Raw genomic sequence first — 19275 nt, 5'->3', positions numbered from 1 at the left:
GTGTTAAAATGAAATTTAAAGAAAATCCCACCTCTCTTTCCTCGACTCCAAGGATGCTCTTTATTAGTAAAAAATATAGTAATCATGATAACTGTTATTATCGCAGTTACATGTCGTAGTAAGATATAATCGTTATACCGTCGATTAAAGATAGCTGCGCGCTCGTTAATAATGCGCTTAATATCGCATCGCTCGGTCTCGGTGTGCGTGTATGTCGTGTGTGAATCCGTGTGGGTGTACGTATCCGCTATTGAGATTGTCGCTAAACCTACATAAATGTTTCCCTATATACAAACATCGTTCCTAGAGCGCGGCAGCCCCGGGGGCGCCGCGCAGCGGGCCCGAATTTCTCCGAGTCTGTTTCTTGCTCTCTAATTATAATAGCCCCCTCTCTCTCCCTGGAGGAGGGCCAACCAACGAGTATCAGATTAACGGGATGTCTTATCGCATCTCTCTGCGCGATAGCCGGCGACAATTTCGCCGACGACGCCTTATACTTTATTCTCCTTTATATTTTACTTAATTATTTCTCTTTCTCTTTCTCTCTCTCTCTCTTTCTCTTTTACCTACCGTACCGGTTTATCTCTAAAAAGCGATCGGTTTTTTTACAAACCACCCTCTATCCTTCGCCTTATTATATGTACAAACTGTTTGCACTGTCGACAATCACATGCATCATAATAGCTGCATATTTTAGTAGGCACGCTCATTCGGTGTCATAAAGTCCGGACATCTTGCGAATCGGCGAATTATCATATGACTCTCATCTCACTTCTCTTTTATTTCTCACTTTCGTTTTCTTCAATGTAGACACTAGAGCGACTATATACCTTACAACGGATTCGATATATATATGTATAATATATTAGATGTATTCGATACTTGTGTCGCCGAACCTCAAGATGTTAAATCGACAAGGCGTGTCACGACTCGTCAGAAGCCACAATTACCGGGTTACTATCGATTTCCGTCCTTCCCGCCATTCCCGTTGTATTTTAAGTCAATATAATTGTATCTTGCTCGCGACGAGTTACTCTCGAGAGTTTCACGAAGCAGGACAACTTTGAGCAACCGCTAAAAGACTATATCCCGAAGTCGGAATCTACAACGCGATCGGCTCGCTGATTTGCATCTGTACGGGCGACAAAGGAAATGAGGGCCCTGAATGCTACCCTCCCACACAGCTTTCTAGGGATAGCAATACTGTCCTCTGACGAAGCGAACCGTAAATACATCATAAAATATGCATGATACGCGCGCGATACGACATAATTAATTAATTGTAAAATATTTAATATGTAATGTAGAATTATTTAATTATTAATTACCCCCTAATACTTTTGAAAAGCAATATATTTCAGTCATTTCAAACTTAATCTAACTTAATCTAATCTACCTTTTTTTTCGTTTCGAACTTATTATTGTCAAACTTCGATGCTGATTACCTCGATAAGATTCTATAATTAGATTAGAGGAACGAGATAAAAAAAATACAAAAATGCCTTCGTATATCTTGCCGAAGCTACCTGTATCTCATAGATGTCTTGCTATCGCTAGAAACGTCGCCCGTACAATCAGCGACGGAAATAACCGGATCGCCGCGAATCTACGACAGTTCTCGCGAACGACGTATGAGAACGATCGAGACGAGGGCTATGTATGAAGTTCTACGTCTATGGCAGTGTGTGTAAGAGAAGACGCGATGACAATACGACGAGTATAACGCGGCAGTGGTAAATACAGCTTTGGTTAGAACTTCATCGCCGCCTGTAAAGAGGAGGAATAATGTATGGACCATTAGTGTTCCGTAAAGAGTGTAAATAGAAGACCGACAGGGGGGTGACGAGCGTTTGTGTGTGGGTGGGCGATCGGCGTTGACAGACGGTATATAGTAATACTTGAACACCGCGATAGAATAGTAAAGATCCGGAGTCAACTCCTCCCGCGATTAATGAGCAAACTCGACATTCATTAGACCCGGAAGCATCACATTGAGAGAATTACTTGCAATGTCGGATCTATCTATCGTTTGGAACAGCAAAACGGAGAAACATTTCCTTCTTTTCCTCGAGAGCCTCGAGAGAAAGAGAATGCTTCTCTCTCGATTATTTCTATCGTCTCTCAAACAACACGGAGGTCTGCGAGTGCATTAACGGTCTCGACCGGTTAAATAAGTTTGTCTTAGGGATTCGCTCTACTCCTCTCTAGATTACCTTACCTATGATATAGTCAGAAAGAAAATTTATTTAACCGAAATTAGCAATGCCGAGCGACGTTGACATTCGCAGCTCAAAGACGTTCGGGCGACGTTGGAAAAATTTTGAACGCCACGCGGACGTCTCTCTCTCTCTCTCTCATCGTATTCGCAGTTGTTCCTTCAAGAAATAAAGATTTCTCTTTTATACACCTACACAAACGTGCGTAGGGTTATAAAAAAGGAACGTCAATTACTCGAGGAACGGCTGCGAATTCGATTCTTAGACCTCCGTATTCCCCAGAATCATCGTGCGTGTACCCGCAGAGGCACGACCGCGTCTCCTAATAGGGCACGTGTATGTCCCTGGAGCGCGATCGTCTTCTGCAAAGCCTGCACATAGCGATGAAGCACGCGAGACCCATGAGTATAGCGAGGCCGGCACCTAAGCCGGCACCAGCCCAGCCGGCGGGTCCGGCGAAACCGCCGCCGTTACCGTTGACGGGACCACCGCACGTCTCAACCGACTCGTCGTCCGGCTCGTAGAAGGTGCCGTTCAGGATACCCGGCAAGGGTAGGTTGCGATTGGGACAATTCACCACGCCGTTGCACACCAATCTCAACGGGATGCATCCCGCGTCGCCGGGACACTGGAAGCCGCAGTCTTCTAGCTGCTTGCCGGTGTTGAGGGCCCCGGATCCGTCCCTGGGTAGATGAAAGAGTTCGGTCCAGGCGATCTTGAAGGCCGCCCGGGCCGGTGCCATGGTGCCGGTGAACTGTATGATCACCGCCGGCGATTCCTCGATCACTTCGCCGCCCGGCGCCTGATGTTCCACCGGCGGTGTGAGATGCGCCGCCGAGATGATCGGCATCTCTCTCACGTAGCTGACGTTCTCGCCGCAAATGCCGAGATACGGCTCGGCCGTGCCCGGCAGGAAGATCTCGAGTTTACCGTCCTCGCAGGAACGCGACGCGAATTTGATCTTGTCGAAGTGCAGCCAGAGATCGCGCTCGCGATTCACCCGCAATTCCCAGATACACTTGATGGACCGGGGCGGCGTGACGTATCCCAACGCCTCGTAATGCGGGAAGTCGATCTCGCCGTCGGTGGCGGGCGGCAGAAGCGCCGGACCGCACAGAGGACTATGCGCGAACTCATATCTCGCCTCGAAGAGCGGCGCGGGCCACTTGAAGTAGCTCGACGCTGCGTGCGCGCCGTCCACCAGTAGCTTCAGGTCCAGTCTCTCGCCCCGGGAGACGATCCTGAGTACAGGAGGTCGCGATCGCGCCGACGGCGAGGTCGTCGGCGCCGGGGTGCCATTGTTGTTGGATCGACAGAGACAGTGGCTCTTGACGCCATCCGGATTAGGCTCGCGGATGGTCACCCGGTCTACCCGGCTGTCCCAACAATGGCCGCACTGAGCGTACGGATGCTCCTTGAAGTTGATCGACTCTACCACGAGGATCACGCGCGCGTACAGTCGCTTGTCCGTAATAAAGCTGTAGGTGCAGGAGAGATCGGCAGGCGGATCACCCGGTCGCTTGTAAACCAGGGTATTCAGTGGCGACCGTAAGTAGCCCGAGCGCGTCTTCCACGAGGCGAAGACCTCGTCGCACTCGGTACCGGGCGTCGGCTCGCCGAACCTCGTCGCGTTGAAGAAGTCGTAGTGCGCCCAGTAATAGAGCGAGCTGCCGGAGTAACTGCCGGTTTTGCTCTCGAATCGCACGAACAGGGCGTTCGACGTCGAGACGAAGTCGTGCTTCTCCATCGGTTTGCTGAAGGTGTCGCAGAAGGTCTTGATAATCCGGGCGTCGTCCGGCCAGTCGGCGTCGTAGAGCGTCAGGCTCTCGCCACAGTCCCCGTCGTAAGGCTGGATCGGCGACTCGATACGATTCACCCGAAAGCTGGGGAAGTAGAGGCGCGCGATCTCACCGGGTCGGCCACGTAGCAGATAGGTGCAGCTGGTGTGCGGTGGGTACCAGTGCGCAACCGACAGGAAGATACCCTCGTTACCGCTCACGAGGGACTCGCTGTTCAGCAACCAGTCGCAGCTGCCGTTCTTAACGCCCGCGGTTTCCACGTGACCGGGCCAGTTGCCCACGTTGAAGTGGAAACCGGTGTTGAGCAACGGCCCGGCCGGCGACGACACAAATTCCACGTAGAGATCCTCGCTGGTGCCGATGATACTGTACGGAAACTTGCCCATGCCGCAGAAGGTGCCGATCACCGGGCTGCTCTCGTTCTTCCCGTCGTACACGCGTATGTAATCGTACGGGCAGTGCTCCGAGCCGGAGCTGATTGGCCGCATCGGGCACGTCATGATGTTCTCGCATCGCTGACCATCGATGTTGAACTCCTCGTTCTCGATGTAGAGCTTGATGAAGGGCAGTCGAGTGTTCAGACGATACTTGCAGTGCAACGCACGCGGATAGATACCGGGATAAGCCGGGCTCTGCACGTAGCACGTCTGCAGCCGACAGTCCTTGAAGACCCGCTCGCAGTAGCTGCCCGGCACAACCTCGCCGCGACGATTTGGATAGAGCTCGGGGTGCTGGCCGTATCTGAGGTACACCTCGAACTGCGGCTCCGCGCGCGAGTCGAAGCTGAAGTACGTCTGATCGGTGAAGTTGTCCGCGTGGAAGATCACCCGCACGAAGCTGGTCTCGCTGATGAAGGTCTGCGGCTGCTCGGACTCGCCGCAGTAGACGCCCGGGTCCTTGCGATTGCTCACCTCGGTCTTCGTGTTACCGTCTATGATCTGGAACAGCGCGGCAAGGAACGCGCCTAGGATGTATAACGTATTCGGAACGATCGATGAGCGTAAGGATGTCGCGTCGGGAATCGAGAAGCTTAATCCAGTTTAACGGCCAATATATCCGATCTCTTGTGACAAAATATTTATCAGGTGTAAAATGTGATTAGATAGTCATCGCTTATGTCCCGAAACATGTGATCGTGAAATCTAATTTTACTTGTACATATAATTATTCCGTTATCAAAATTCTTTATATACCGTTAAAGTTAAGCATTAAACAATTAACAGGCATTTATACAAGAAGCACGATAGCACTGCAAAGAGGCACAGGATTATTAGAGATCCGTGTAGGTAATAACTGATCTGCAAGTTTACACGGAGATGGTATATAGAGACTTATGTACGGAGGGAATAGTTATTCAAATGGAAAATAATAGTTCGGTAAAGAATACAGTGGTTTCGCCGACGTGTCCCGTCTCTCGAATCTTATGATCTCGTGCAGAGGGAAATGTACCCAAAGTGACTACTATTGACTTCTCATCTTTTTTCACCGGTGTAAATTTGAAAGTCGCGAGGGAAACCGAGGGAAAATACAGGGGAGAATAGAAAGCACGCGTCGAACAGAGAAGCAGAAAGAGAGAGAGAGAGAAAGGAGAGGAGAAGAGAGAGGTTTACAGCGTCACAAAGATCAATACCTGATACCGAAGTAACTGAGAGAGGTGGCAGCAGGACGAGTGCGCCCGCGCGCGCTCGCTCGTTCGCTCGCTCGCTCGTTCGCTCGAATGAGGAGCAGACGGAGGGAAGAACGGGTAGAAAGGTGAGGGAATCACTTATCGTGTTCTCTTATACGGGAACGCTCTAATTCGCGACACTGATACAGCTGCGCTCGTCCCGCGAGCGAGTGTTCAGCCTGTCCCCGATGGACAAAGCTCTTAAGATCTAGAAATGCGCGATTAACGCATCTTCCGTTATTAACGAGATCTTCCGTTCTTACAACAGTTCACGGTGCGTAAACAAACCTGTGAATTATTATCTCGTCGATACGCCGCGAATACGTGCGCTCGATTCGTCACGGGGAGTTACGGGGCTTATCGAAACATGATAGTCCTATACGATACATTAGCTGCGGATCCCTATTTTAAACTGGCTAAGTTGGAGATTACGATTTAAATATAGATTCGATTTGATTAATTTGAATTAGCTGAAGTTAATTTAGCAATACGAGATTATTGATTAATTTAAAATGAATTAAAAGCTATTTTAATTTAATAATCCTACGTGTCGAGATAAGAGGTATCATTGTGTTTATTATCGATCCTATTTTTACCATTCCGTCGCGGGGAAATTCCTCGAAAGTGCGAACCTCTGGCTCATCTAGGCGTAAAATAGACTCCGAACGCATCGTTGCGCGCGAGGCGAGGCGAATCCGATAATGATATATCAGGCGCGGTTTACATCTGGCGTAACACCCGCCGTCGTGTTTCTCTTTTTTTCCGCAAAACAGTAACGCAGCTTACGCGAGTATGAAATACGCGCATTCCCGTCGTACAATGCGGGTGTATATGCGGGGACTGTGTATGTACCGCGTATGCATCGGCCCGCGGCGCGATTCAAAGAGATACACGCGAGAGTACACCAGCGGCATCCCTCCCTCGGCCCGGCCTCTATATCCAACTCGAATCGAAAGAATAATCGAGGAACGCCATTATCGAACTGAAATTAAATTCCAGCGTCCGATTAATTGGCCGGAATCTCCCTATTCAATTAATAGAAGAGCGCGAAGTGAGGGGTGGATTGGGGTACTCGGCGTGATGGATCCGGCCGTGCAGTTTGGACGCGCGATTCTGGAATTAGGACCGCTGTCCCTCGGCTACCTCGCCCTTCCCCCGCAGCGGCACAAATTTAACACACACACACAAAATGTCTTACCTGTAGATAACCGCCACTGCAGGTGGTGGCGTTCTCCAGCACCCCGACCTTAAACTTCTTGAAGCGCACCCGCAGAATCCAGTCCCGGGGCGTTCCGCGAAAGGCACGGAAACGGTACCAGCACGAGAGGGGCTTACCCCAATTCGCTGGGGTCACCGCCGGGCTCGACACATCTTCGTAAATGTCCACTGTCTTGTTGCAGTGGCCTCGGTCCGCTGAAATAGAGACGGTTAGAACGGAAAAGGGGACTTGCCCTCTTCTTCATCCCGTTCGTGTTCTCTCAGTTTTAATTTTCAATTAATAATTATGCTAATGAAAAATACATAACTCAATAGTAAATAACCGATATTGCCGTAGCGAATAAATGTCATTAGTTACGTTAGCAATAATCAATAATCATCTTATTAATTAGCGACAAGAAAATTATTAATAATACAACAAATACATAATAATTAGAGTGTGCGGGATATCCGAGTGGTGTATTTCCAAAGTGAGAGACTCGACTCCGGAGGAAAAGACCTTTTTAATTAATTTCACGTGTACTTTGCGCCAATGGAAAAATGGAGAGGATGCGGTTAAATGACGACCATCCTTGCTAAGAAAATATTGATTTCGAAAAACCGATTTGTCGGAGAGAGAAGCTCTCTTATTAAATTTACCCGTCGCGGGAGATGCGCGCGGGACGTAAAACACGTCGCGCATATACGCTGCATTAGAGCAACGGTATTTTTCGTTGACCCGGTTGAGCAACAACGGCGGCAACGGGGAACAATGAAGGAGGAACAGGACGTACACGCGGATCGAGAACGGCGGAGGGTAAGGAACGCGCGACAACACGCGACACAAGTTTCGGCCGTGTGTAATCGATATTCGACCCGCTTGCCAGATACCTCTTACAAAGCGGCAACCTCTCTCTCTCTCTCTCGCGCGCGTATTATGGCCGGAGGCTGCCTTCGTAAATCACCTTTCTACGGGATATCAAAAATCTCCCTCGCTGCGCCCGCTGGAATACCCCGGCCAAGTAAATCTCTTTAATGCGACGGTTAAGTTAAGACTCGAGGCCGCGCGCGTCTCTCGGCTGTTACATCCGATAATTCGGCCCGTAAGCCGCGCAACGAGAGGAGAAGAGGGGTTGCGATAATTGCGATAACGGCTCCCGGGATGAGTCTTCATTAAATCGCGCGTCATCGGATTCGGATGCGCGGTGGTCGAAGTCTTGAGAGAGAGAGAGAGAGAGAGAGGGGGGGAGAAAGGGATTTGATCCATCGCATCCGTTTCTCAAACGAGGTTTGCCCGCTAGTTGCGAAACGAAATTTTATCCGCTGGATTAAATTAGAAATCGAAAGTTACGACGTTTTTCCGGTTCGACATTGCAAGTGTAGAAGGTTCGTGGAATCGGAAAAATCGCGACGCCAAGATAAACATAACGTTGAAGGGTCTTTTCTCATTTTATTACCGCAGTTCTTTTCCCTCCGTTCCTCGTCCGGCTCGAAAGACGAGTTGCGATGATTCTTATCGGATCGCTGAAAGGGATTAATTACCAATTAGATAGATAGCGTAAGATTGCAGAAGAGCGCGGTTTCGGGTCGCATATGCCGCGACGAATAAAATACCTAGAGATCGTTCTCGCGTGTCGCTGGCCTGGAAATTTGAACTCTCGCCGGAATTACACCCTCTCTCCCGTTTTCCCCCTTCCCCCGGTGTCCTCCTAGCAGCCCCACGGATTAGACTTACCTCTGCGAATGGCAGCGGGACTGGGGGTGGCCAGAAGCAGAAGGAATATGGCGAAAAATCCCCAGCCCCAGCTACCGAGGAGTACCGGCACAGGCATTCGAGGCATTCCCGGGACAAGTGCCGAGGCTGTCAAAATACCTCCGCTTTCTCTCCTCTTATCTCCATTTGCCTCTCCCGTCGAGAACTACCTGTGCACACGCGCACACATATAGAGAAAAAAATATTCGCGTAACAGCACATACACATACGCATTTGCTCGCACGTATGGTATTACTAATCCGCGGCCTGCCGTGTGTGTGTGTGTATGTGTGTGTGTGCGTGCATGCGTGCGTGTGTGTGTGCGCGCGCGTATAGAAAAAAAAAATATCGAACGCATCCATGCTGCATCCGCAAAGTCCTTCGAAAAACAGTACGTATAATTTTGCTCGCGGCGAAAATCCCCCTGTCTCTTTTCACGTCGCGAAATACACCGAGGCAAAACGTGTATTTCGAATTCTTTTTTTTTTATTTCGATTTTCCATAAAAATTTCATGACGGTCGCGAGTTCAGATCGCAGAAATACGTTGTTTTACGCAACGATTACGGGTCATTCGTAGTTTCGGAGTGCAATGTCTCTATAACGTAAAGCTACTTGATGGAAGAGATGCAGACGCGAGTGCGGGGAATCGCGTTATCATTTCCCCGAAGGACAATAAGGGACGCCGCATGGTTTGCCAGATGGGTTGAGCATATGCCGGAAGGGCCTCGTTCGTACGTCCATGTACGAGAGAGCGGGGTGATAATTGGTTAAATCCGCGTTGACTCGGCTATCGACAACAGTACTTCACCTCCGGAATTTTCTCCCCCCTTTCTCCGTTGTTCCCACCCTCTTCATTCACCGTCGCTTTCCTCCCCCGCGCGCCCCGCGCGCATTCTCGCGTCGCATTCATTGTCTCGTTTCTCTCTCTCTCTCTTTTTCGAGAGAGAGAGAAAGAGAAAGAAAGGGAGAGAAAGAGAGAGAGAGAGAGAGAGAGAGAGAGAGAGAGAGAGAGAGAGAGAGAGAGATGATTCAATATTTTCTTTTTTTCCCTCAGAGAACACGCGACCTCCGGCAATGTAGATCGTTCGAGGCACGAGGTATATCCGGAGACATTCAAAGATTCAGAGACATCCGGAATTCGGGCCGCGAAGGTCCGAGGTTCCAAAATCACCAACGGCCAAGGTCGCGTGTTTTTTTCTCTTTCTTTCTTTCTTTCTTTCCTTCCTTCCGACAAACTCGCCCCGTCTCTGTCGGCGTAGAATCGTCCGTGGTGCCGATGCGCTCGCACTCGCGGATGCAGGATTTTCAGATTCTGTCGGCGTACGCGAATCGAATAAAAGCGGGCGCGTGCCGAAAATCTCGAGTGAACTGAGCTCGCGGGAGCGCATCAGCAATTTAGATCGCTCGTTGATTACGTGCGTGCACAGGGGGATGCGTGCGTTTCGCGGGCGCGCGGGCGTTTTGCAAAACAAGCGAAGAGGCACGCGCGGGCGGAAAATGGGATCGGCGATTTCGCGGATCGTCGAACGATTGTTTTTTTTTCCCTCTCCGATTTACTGACATTCCGTCCAGCGACCGTGATTATTTCGCATTACCATCTCGACGTCGAAAACGTGCGTTTCGATGCGCGAAATGCATACGCAACGAGGACACGGTTTCCGCAACGACTATTTGATCGCAAATGTTGTCGACAGGTCGAATTCGGCAAAAATTCGGAATCGAAAGGGAGGAAAAATCTACTACATTTAAATACATTTATTACGTCAAAACAAACTCAAAACGAGTTTCGAAAGTTTCAGGATCCAAAAGACGGGAAGACATTGCAATTCCTTGGTAGATAATTTGAATTCTAAGTCGCTGGAAATGAGGAATAATAAAAATTACTCTCTCGAGCAAAGACTTTAAAGTTAATTCGACTACTGTCGCTGACAATGGACGAGCATGCACAGTGGTCCATCCACGCACCTTTACCATGGCACCCTCATGCTGCCTGATTTCTCCGATTTCTCCGATAGAGCCTCGGAGAAGACGAGCTAGTTCTCGCTGCCGATTGAAATCACCGAGGCGACGTCCTCCACGCGGGTCCCTTCGAATACCGAGCCATCCTCTCTCGCATCAGGACAAGTCGCGTCTCTGGACGTACGCGCGTATAGGAATTTATATCATCATCGTCCTTGGCCACGTATCGACCACGACGTCGCCTGGCACAATTTCCCCGGCGATTCTTAGCCGCGCACTGACGCACATAGAGCTCCGAAGGACGACGCTTTGTGGACGCTGCTCGGGATTCGATGAATCTCGTGGATGGACCACCACCAGCGGCGGTGGTGGTTTTCAGTCCCGAACGAGCACTGCCGCTGGAAGCAGCGCGTAGATCATCAACGCGTCATGTCGCGGAGATTGGAATCGAGACTCGGGGATAAAGAGTAGAGAGAAAGAGAGAAAAAGAAAGAGAGACCCGGAAAGAGACGGTGCGAAGGGAATAGGAGAGAGAACTACGGGGGAGAAGAGAAGAGAAGAGAAAGAGGGACGAGACGGAGGGAACGAGAGAGGGCACAAGTACGAGAGAAAGCACACTCCGGCGTGCCAGTTGGAAAGCCAGGCTGCGAGTCGACTGCTGGCACGAAAACTCGGAACGTGCGGCTGGCTTAACCGCGCCGTCCGCCGATCGGAGCTGCGGCGGGTCGAAGCTTGCGCAAGCTCTCTGGCGTTCTCTTTCCCGCTGTCTTTCTCCCACGACGTCGGCATGGCGGAACGCTCTCTATATCCTCCACCCGTTCTCTCTCTCTCTCTCTCTCTCTCTCTCTCTCTCTCTCTTTCTCTCTCTCTCTCACACTGATCTCTTCCTCTGTGTGTGCCCCGTTTCGCAGTTCCGCTCCCCTTCCGTTTACGATGACTTTCATTGAACTGCTCGTCGTCCTCCCGCCGCCCTCCCTCTCTCCCGCCGTTGCCGGCGGTCCCTCTCGGCCTGGCCTCCCTCCTGCCTCCGGCCCTCGAGCCGCCCTGCGATGACCTATTGCACCTATTGCCGCTGGCCCTCCGTCCTATCGCGCTTATCCCCGACCCTTATTCCACCTCTCGGAGGTCTCCCTGTTGTCGCCTCGTTTTTTTCTCATCTTACTGCCCCTACGGCCGTCTTGCCCTGCCTCCCCCTCCCCCCTCCGGCCCTCCCCTGGTAGCACGCACGAGGGCCGAGGCAATCGATAGGCATGTTAACGCGCGTAGCGTGCTTATCGCGCGAATTTAGCGCTTCCGCTCCGTGAACCCGCACGCGAACTCACCACGGGCCGCTATTAAAAATAAAAGCCGCCGCCGCGACGGACGCCGCACGACGCGTCGCAATTCACACCTGACGTATCGATTTACGACAAGCGCGCCGGTTATCCTGTGCGCGCGCGAGTTTTAGCCGAACGTCAAGCGGGGGAGGGAGAGAGGGATATCGTTCTCCTCCGGTTAGCTTGCGCCTTTACTCGCGAACGCGTCCACGTGTGCGACGAGCTCTTTCGCCAGGCTGCGGAAAATGTGCGCGTCTCATGTCGCCTGTCAATCGACGCGAATTAATATCCTTCTCTCGTCGAACTGAAAACCGAAATCCCCGAGGGCAAAATTATCTCTCCCTTTAAAATTCCTCCTCCCCTCGCGTACTCCGACTGCAAGGTCGTTCTCGAGAACCAGGGATGATGGCGGACCCGAATGTGCGCCTCGTGTACCCGGCATTTCTATACATTAATCAGCGTCGAAATAAACTTAACCGAGATATAGCACGCGGTAGCTGCCATAACTTAAACCGTATTTATGGTCCACCGTTGTGGAGGAACGCGGGAGATACACGGATGCAATCCCGGAGCCGCTATAACGTTGTTCCACGCGCCGTAATTCGGCCGATACTAAACTAAGTCTAAGCGGCGAGCGAGGATTATCGAGCCGCGTTATATTATACCCGGGAACGTAATAAGCCGCGGGTATAAGGGAAGGTAATTAAGGTCGCATCCGGGCGCATAACGCACGAAAAACTGATAATGGAGCGCCTCCGGTCTCGCGGATGCCGGCGCGAGCTAAAAGGGAACAATAAGCCCCACGATAATCTGTCCGAAAACCGGAGAGGAGCTTTCTCCCTTCCCCTCCCCCGTCCCCGCCCCATGCGTGCAGAAGCCGGCCGCGATCTAATAAAGTCCGCCGTTAATTGATATCTTCGGATAAAATGAAATTACGCAATAATTCCCTGATAATAAAAGAGTAATCATCGTCATCTCCTCGTGGTTTCCTGGATGACTGTTAAACGGACGCTCGTCATTGTAATGTATAATAATTCTATGGCAATTATTAATTCGATTATATATTGGAAATTTATTACAACGCGCCATTTGCGCGGCGCCGCCGCATCACCTTCCTCGCCACTTCTATGAACATTTCCATCATTAATTTGTGAAATAAAATCCGCATGTGGATTTGCCGTACCGCTCGTTAAATTTACTTTATGAGCTCGTTACGCTGCGCTCCACGGACGGACGGACGGGCGGACGCTTAAGGTGAATTTCCTAAAAAATTAATCGAACGGCATTCAAGCACAAAAAAAGCGTTGAAGCGCCGCGTCATTCAGAGACTTTTCGAGATCTCATCGTTGTAACAGATATCCGTCTGTTACAACAACACCGCGGATAATGGTCCGACTCAATCGTCGGTATCCTGAATTGATGTCGGGGAATATCGCCATTGGATAGAAGAATGGGTTCGCAATTTCCTTTCTTTATCCAAAATGTATAACAGTATTTCCGATTGTAAGCACAGCTTACAATCGAACACTTTGCTGAAACGTTAAAAAAAAATGAGACCTCTCGCGAAAATCGTTTTGCTCCTCGCCGCAGAATGATGCTGCTCTCGTTGATCTACGTAACGATACTTTAGCATCGTTAATCGTTGGTATTTTTACCGAAATCTGCGTGTATGTGTGTGGCCCGGCTTTTCCGACCGAGAGCCGCGGAATAATTACGGGGCAATTTGTTGCGGCGGGGAAACAGAGACGCCTCGTCGCTGGGCCCGCCGCAAACCGGCTGTATAATTAAGATCCGATGCCTCGACGTCGTCTCCCGTCGTCCGACAACACGAGCGGGGAAGGGAGGTCGAGGCGGGGGCGTCATTTACGGGCTGATTAATTGCGTACCAGCCCGCCGCGATCGCATCCAAGCCGCAATCAAGCTGGAACTGTCTACGGGCGAAGAAGGCGAATTGAGGTGAGATTTCGCGCCGCGAAACGCGAATGATATCCAACGGGGATATCCAAGAAGTTCCCGATAATCCCGACGGCGGTTCTCGATGTTCGTGGGTGCTCGGATTAAAGAAACCAAGAGGGGAAATCTCGCGTGAAATCAGACTCGTCCTCCAGTCATGAGAATCCATCGAATTTCGACGAGTAAAGTTTCTCTCTCTTTCTCTCTCTCTCTCTCTCTTTCTCTATAGAAAATTTCTCTCGTGAAATTTAAACTAACGAGTAATTATGAATGCAGCGAACGCACAGGTAAATGACCGGTTAAGGGGACTATCACCAGATAATTCAGCCTTTTTGTTGGAGAGAGACATAATTTTTGTCGGCTATCTCTTTCATTATTCCCTTCTATTTTGCGTTTATTAAACTTAACGAGCTTATCGGTATATAAAGCACGATAATGAATCTGTCCGAGATATGCTCCGGAGTAAGATCAATAATTTCCAAACGTACACCGAACCACGTAAACACAGCCGCCTCTCTTTGTTACTAATATACACCGGCCTACATAAGACACGAAGTGTACTAGATAAATCTCTCTCTCTCTCTCTCTCTCTCTTTCTCTCCTTTCTTTTTTTATCATAGAACTTCGATCGATATGAAATCAATTTTTCTCGAAAGTTAACCACTGATGATGACAAACTTAACCCCGACGAGGAAAATTTTTATCTCAATTGAATCGTAAAGTTTGAGATTTAATTACACGAGGAGAGGCGATTACCTCTCACCGATATTTTTACCGAGAAAATATATCCACTCCAAATTGACTAAAGCAACTACGTTAACAGGACGTCGGGATTACACACGGAGGCGTGGACGGAGGGGGAGAGGGGGAGGGGGGAATATAAAAAGAACGTTTTTATTAGAACAGACTAGCCTCGAGCGTCTATTAAAAACCGACGATCGGATCGATTCCGTTCGACCTCGCCGGCGACGTTGAGCGGCAGCAACAGCAGCAGCAGCGGTAACATCAGCGGTGCAGCATCCTCGCGCGGCGGGAGATGCCGTGTCCGAGATATTAATTAGCACGGAGATATGGAGCCGGGTGTGCGAGCACACAGGCGGCGCGATACATATCTACCCGCCAGGGGCTGGCGCGTCTCCGTGTCTGGCTACACCTGAAAAGCCATGTCTAAACCTACTCGCCGAGGACGCCGAGAAGGTCTCAGCAACGCGATATATTGATTACGTCGCAGAGAGAGAGAGAAAGAGAGAGAATATGTCGGAGTAAGCCCGAGTAACGCGGGGCGCGCCAAGCACGTCGGGATAGAACAGCAGAATTCGTCGAGGTGCGCCGGGATATACGCCGAAATATGCGAATATATCACCCACCCCTCCCACCCTCCCCCTCCCTATCGATCGCGCATAATCGCGCGGAGTTCAGTGCAACAGCGTGGTCGGGGGTGCTTCTTCGCGAAAATCCGAGAGAATTGGATTCGGATTAATCTGCAAATATGTGCGGCGCGGCGCGCATATATATATATATATATATATATATACAATCTCTTTTGCTGAACGCGGAGTATGATAACGGAACCCGAGGAGCCAGCGATCGATTTGGACCGGTCCCCAGAGAGAGAATCGATCTAATCGATCTCGGATTCATCGTCGACCACGGCGGGACGCGGCTTTCATTCGCGCGGCGCGTGGTTGCGATGGACGATGAAACACTTTCTGTGTTCCCGTCGTGACCGCAGTTTCGGTTCGCCGGCACAGCAGCGCGAGCACGGACGGGCAGGCCTGTTTGCGGCGGGCAGGCTTGTGTTCCCTGGTTAGGTTCGATAATCAGGATGCGGGTAATCAGCCGTCTGCGCGAGAAGCGCGCGAATTGATCTTCGTTCTTCCCCCGGCCTTCCGACGCGCCGCCCGCCGGTCCGCAACATCCTTTTCTCAGCAGCCGACAGAAAATATAATGCGACAGCTTCAATTAGTCCCGTAAATGCATATCTACTTATTTTACATATTATCGATTTTGTCGTCTTCCACTTCGCCTCGCTTCCCGAGGAAAACAAAGACAATTTAATTCGTATAATAGCGACTTGTCTCTCCCTCCATAAGGTCCACATTGCCGAAAACATTCCCCGCGGAAGGGCGCGCGTCGCCCTTTCACAGGACGACGGAAAATTACGCTCCGTTGATCCGCGCGACGACGACGACGCGACCGAGCTTGGTCGCGTGTAATCTTGTGAAAACTGATATCGGTCTCTGTTCCTTCTGAGCATATAATTGCATTAAGCATCTATCTGATCGTCGCGCGGCGGCGTGTGTATTCCCCATCTGGAGAGCGGCAGGATTTATGCGCGACAAACCAACCCCTGGCTCGCGCCAGTCTGGTTCCGTTGCGCGAAAGAGAAGAGCGACCAACCGGAGGGGGTTGAAGGGTGCGCTCTGGCATGCACGAAAGACGGTGGCGGAGCACGCGCGCGTGAGATCCCGCGGCGGCTGCATTGGATATAATAAATTTCCACTATCGCGAGTTTGCCAACTAATCGGCCGCCTTTACCATTTAATTAAGGCTACCGCCCCGGCTCATCTATTGTCCGTGTCGCGTCAGCTCGGCGCGCGCCCGCTTAATTACGCCCGCTGAAAATCAAGAGAAATTTCTCGCGCCTTGAATTCACCTGGGGCCGCGGCCGAGATACGAAAGAAACACAAGAAAAATTATTCGAAATCCTCTTGTGTTCCGAGTGTTCTTCTTCGTCGAGTTTCGTTACCGTTAGCACTAAATAGTCGAAACTTTTTAATAAAGGTACTCGAATGTACGATATATAATTTCAGAACATGATTTTAAAGCAAAATTTTGGGAGAAGAAGACTAATAAAATTTGTAAATTTCGCTTTTAATGTATCTCGTTCCCGAACACTCGATGCCCACGCGATTACGTATCAATAGTTCCTCTAATAATCAGCTGATAAACAGCTGAGATAAAGCGAGTCGCAACAGGACCAAACAACCAATTCTCGTTCCTCTATTTACTAGCGGAAATCGCCCTTTACTCTCTTCATTTTTGTGCAAACTTTGATTGTATAAAAGAATTTTTAATTTCATAAAGCCATTTCAAAGATATTTTATATTTTATAATAAAACATTTGTTTCTTTTTTTTAAGAATATCTTTTATTATCTAGACTTGCACTCTTTTTCCATGCCATAACATTAATCTTTCATGTTGTTGCTAAAGGGCAATTATTTTATTTTATAAATATAAACTACAGAATTTTAATTTTAAGCAAATATTGTCGTCAGTTGACAGTCTGCTATGCCTAAAGCAAGTCATATTAACATGTTAAAACAATTTTTTTGTTATTGAAATGAAATCGACCATGGCCATTTTTATTTTTGCGCATACTTTAATTATGTAAAAGATTTTTAAAATTTATAAAGCCAATTCAAAGATATTTTTTAATAAGAAAATGTCGGTAATTTGCTTCACTTCAGGATCTTCTCAAAAGGCGATTTGCTTGTGATATTCGATAATAGGAAAATTAATGTGTATCCTCTTTCACTTTTACCTATAAGCTTTCTCGCGAAAGAAAACTTTTGGCCAATTGCATATATAAATAATATCCAAGTTTGAATGCGACGTGCCTGTAGTAATCCTTGATTCACGATAATACAAAGTAAATTGAAAATGATTAAAGTTTCCAGCGGATATATGTACCAGAATTTCTCAGAAATAGGTCACGCACGTGTAATAAATTATATTAAAAGTTATCGACTTGTTACAGATCTTGAACCTATATATGAAGAAGATCCAATAAGATTTATTTCAAATATTCGACTTTTCTTATGATTATCCTGATGTTAGGAAGACAGGTCAAATCATTTTTATTTCTTTTTATGTATAAGCCTGAATTATGCATTTTGAATTATTTATGTTTTATATCGCTATATATTGTTATAACATAACAAAATTTATGTTAATGCCTTAAAAGAAAAACACATGTTTTGTATTGTATACAATCCAAAAACAATTAATACCTAAGATCTCTTTAACATCCATCAGATTAATCTGTCATCTGCTTTCTAACATAAGATATCGTGCTGCCAATAATATCTTTTTAGAGCAATGTTTAAAGGAATGTGGAAAATAATATTCTTTATTTGAATTTCACAGACAATATTTGGATGACACGCGTACAATTAGTAAAACATAAATATAAACATAACATTTGATCTTTGCAGCAACCAATTTATTTAGCAACAGATGGTTAAATTAAATATCATTTATGTAATTTACACACGCACAAATATATGTATAATAATTATGTATTTTATATATATATATATATATATATATATATATATATATAAAGTAATACAATGCTTTATTCATTATAATCGTATATATACATACATGGTCATTATATATGTCATTAATAGTTAAACCAAACAAATGAAAATACATTTAATAATTACATTGAATAATTATAAATTATTTATTACATCATTTATAAATGCAATAAATAATTGGTTAGATGTGAAATAAATTTTAATGTAATAACATGCATCTAATTCTAGCTGTTTATTAACATTGTTAAATTATTAAAATGCTTGTTTCTATAATACTTTATTAACGCATATAAAATATATTTTATCAAACTATTTTTTCTACATCTTACATTATTATTGTAATTAAGTTATACAACACATTATTCATATTTAGCTGCTTATGTTAAGATTCAATTCTCACTCTGCTGTAACTCAAACTGATTACCTCTGCGAAAAGATTATAAAATTCGAGTTAATCTAACAAACTCTTAATCTGTTCGTCTGTGGTATTCGGTAAAAGCAAAATAAACGCATATCCACGTTTATGACTACCTGCAATCTTTCCCGTGAGAGAAAACTTTTTGGGCAATTGCACAAATGATATCCAGATTTGGATGCGACATATGTCTAATGCTTGTAGTAATTCGTGATTCATGTGAATGAGGTTCTGCAAAGTATTACAGATGAAAAATTTAATGAGGTTTTCGACGAAACTATGCACGAGAATCTTTGAAAAAATAACTATGCAACAAACACGTGTAACAATTTACATTCAAATTCGTAGAATGAGCCTTATTTCTCAATAATCTTTTATAATCTTTTACTAAAATGAGATCATTGGTAGCTTTCTCCATATTCTTCTTTATATCTTTCAGTTAAGTAAGCGAGCATTTCAGCAAACATTTTCAATGTAGCATTGATAATATTTAGAATGGAATTGACGATTTCCGTCATGTTTTAAACATGTAATGTACTGTGAACAATATCTCTAGAACGATGATTAAAGAAACAATAATGTTATCCTTTATGTAAATTTAACCGATAATATTGAGACATACGCAGTCAGAACGCACATAAACATAAACACAATATTTGACGTTACTGTAACAA

The 19275-nt window shown here is 47.3% G+C and overlaps 1 protein-coding gene across 2 annotated transcripts; it reads right to left on the bottom strand.

Moving 5' to 3' along the window:
* Window positions 1-41: 41 nt before the first annotated feature.
* On the bottom strand, window positions 42-11485 carry LOC105829095 (cubilin). Of its 2 annotated transcripts, none has more exons than XM_012667746.3 (4): window positions 10598-11485; window positions 8614-8797; window positions 6880-7094; window positions 42-4953 (listed from the first exon to the last, which is right to left on the bottom strand). In XM_012667746.3, exons 1-4 carry the CDS (start codon window positions 10604-10606, stop codon window positions 2539-2541), a joined length of 2823 nt encoding a protein of 940 aa, XP_012523200.1. In that variant the 5' UTR covers window positions 10607-11485; the 3' UTR covers window positions 42-2538. The 2 variants fall into 2 exon arrangements, with proteins under 2 accessions (XP_012523200.1, XP_012523201.1); XM_012667747.3 differs by having other exon boundaries at window positions 8614-8801; window positions 10598-11484.
* Between the last annotated feature and the right edge of the window lie 7790 nt (window positions 11486-19275).

Source organism: Monomorium pharaonis, chromosome 9, assembly GCF_013373865.1.
Source record: "Monomorium pharaonis isolate MP-MQ-018 chromosome 9, ASM1337386v2, whole genome shotgun sequence".
In the NCBI taxonomy this organism is placed as follows: domain Eukaryota; kingdom Metazoa; phylum Arthropoda; class Insecta; order Hymenoptera; family Formicidae; genus Monomorium; species Monomorium pharaonis.
This window is presented reverse-complemented; position numbering and strand designations above follow the sequence as displayed.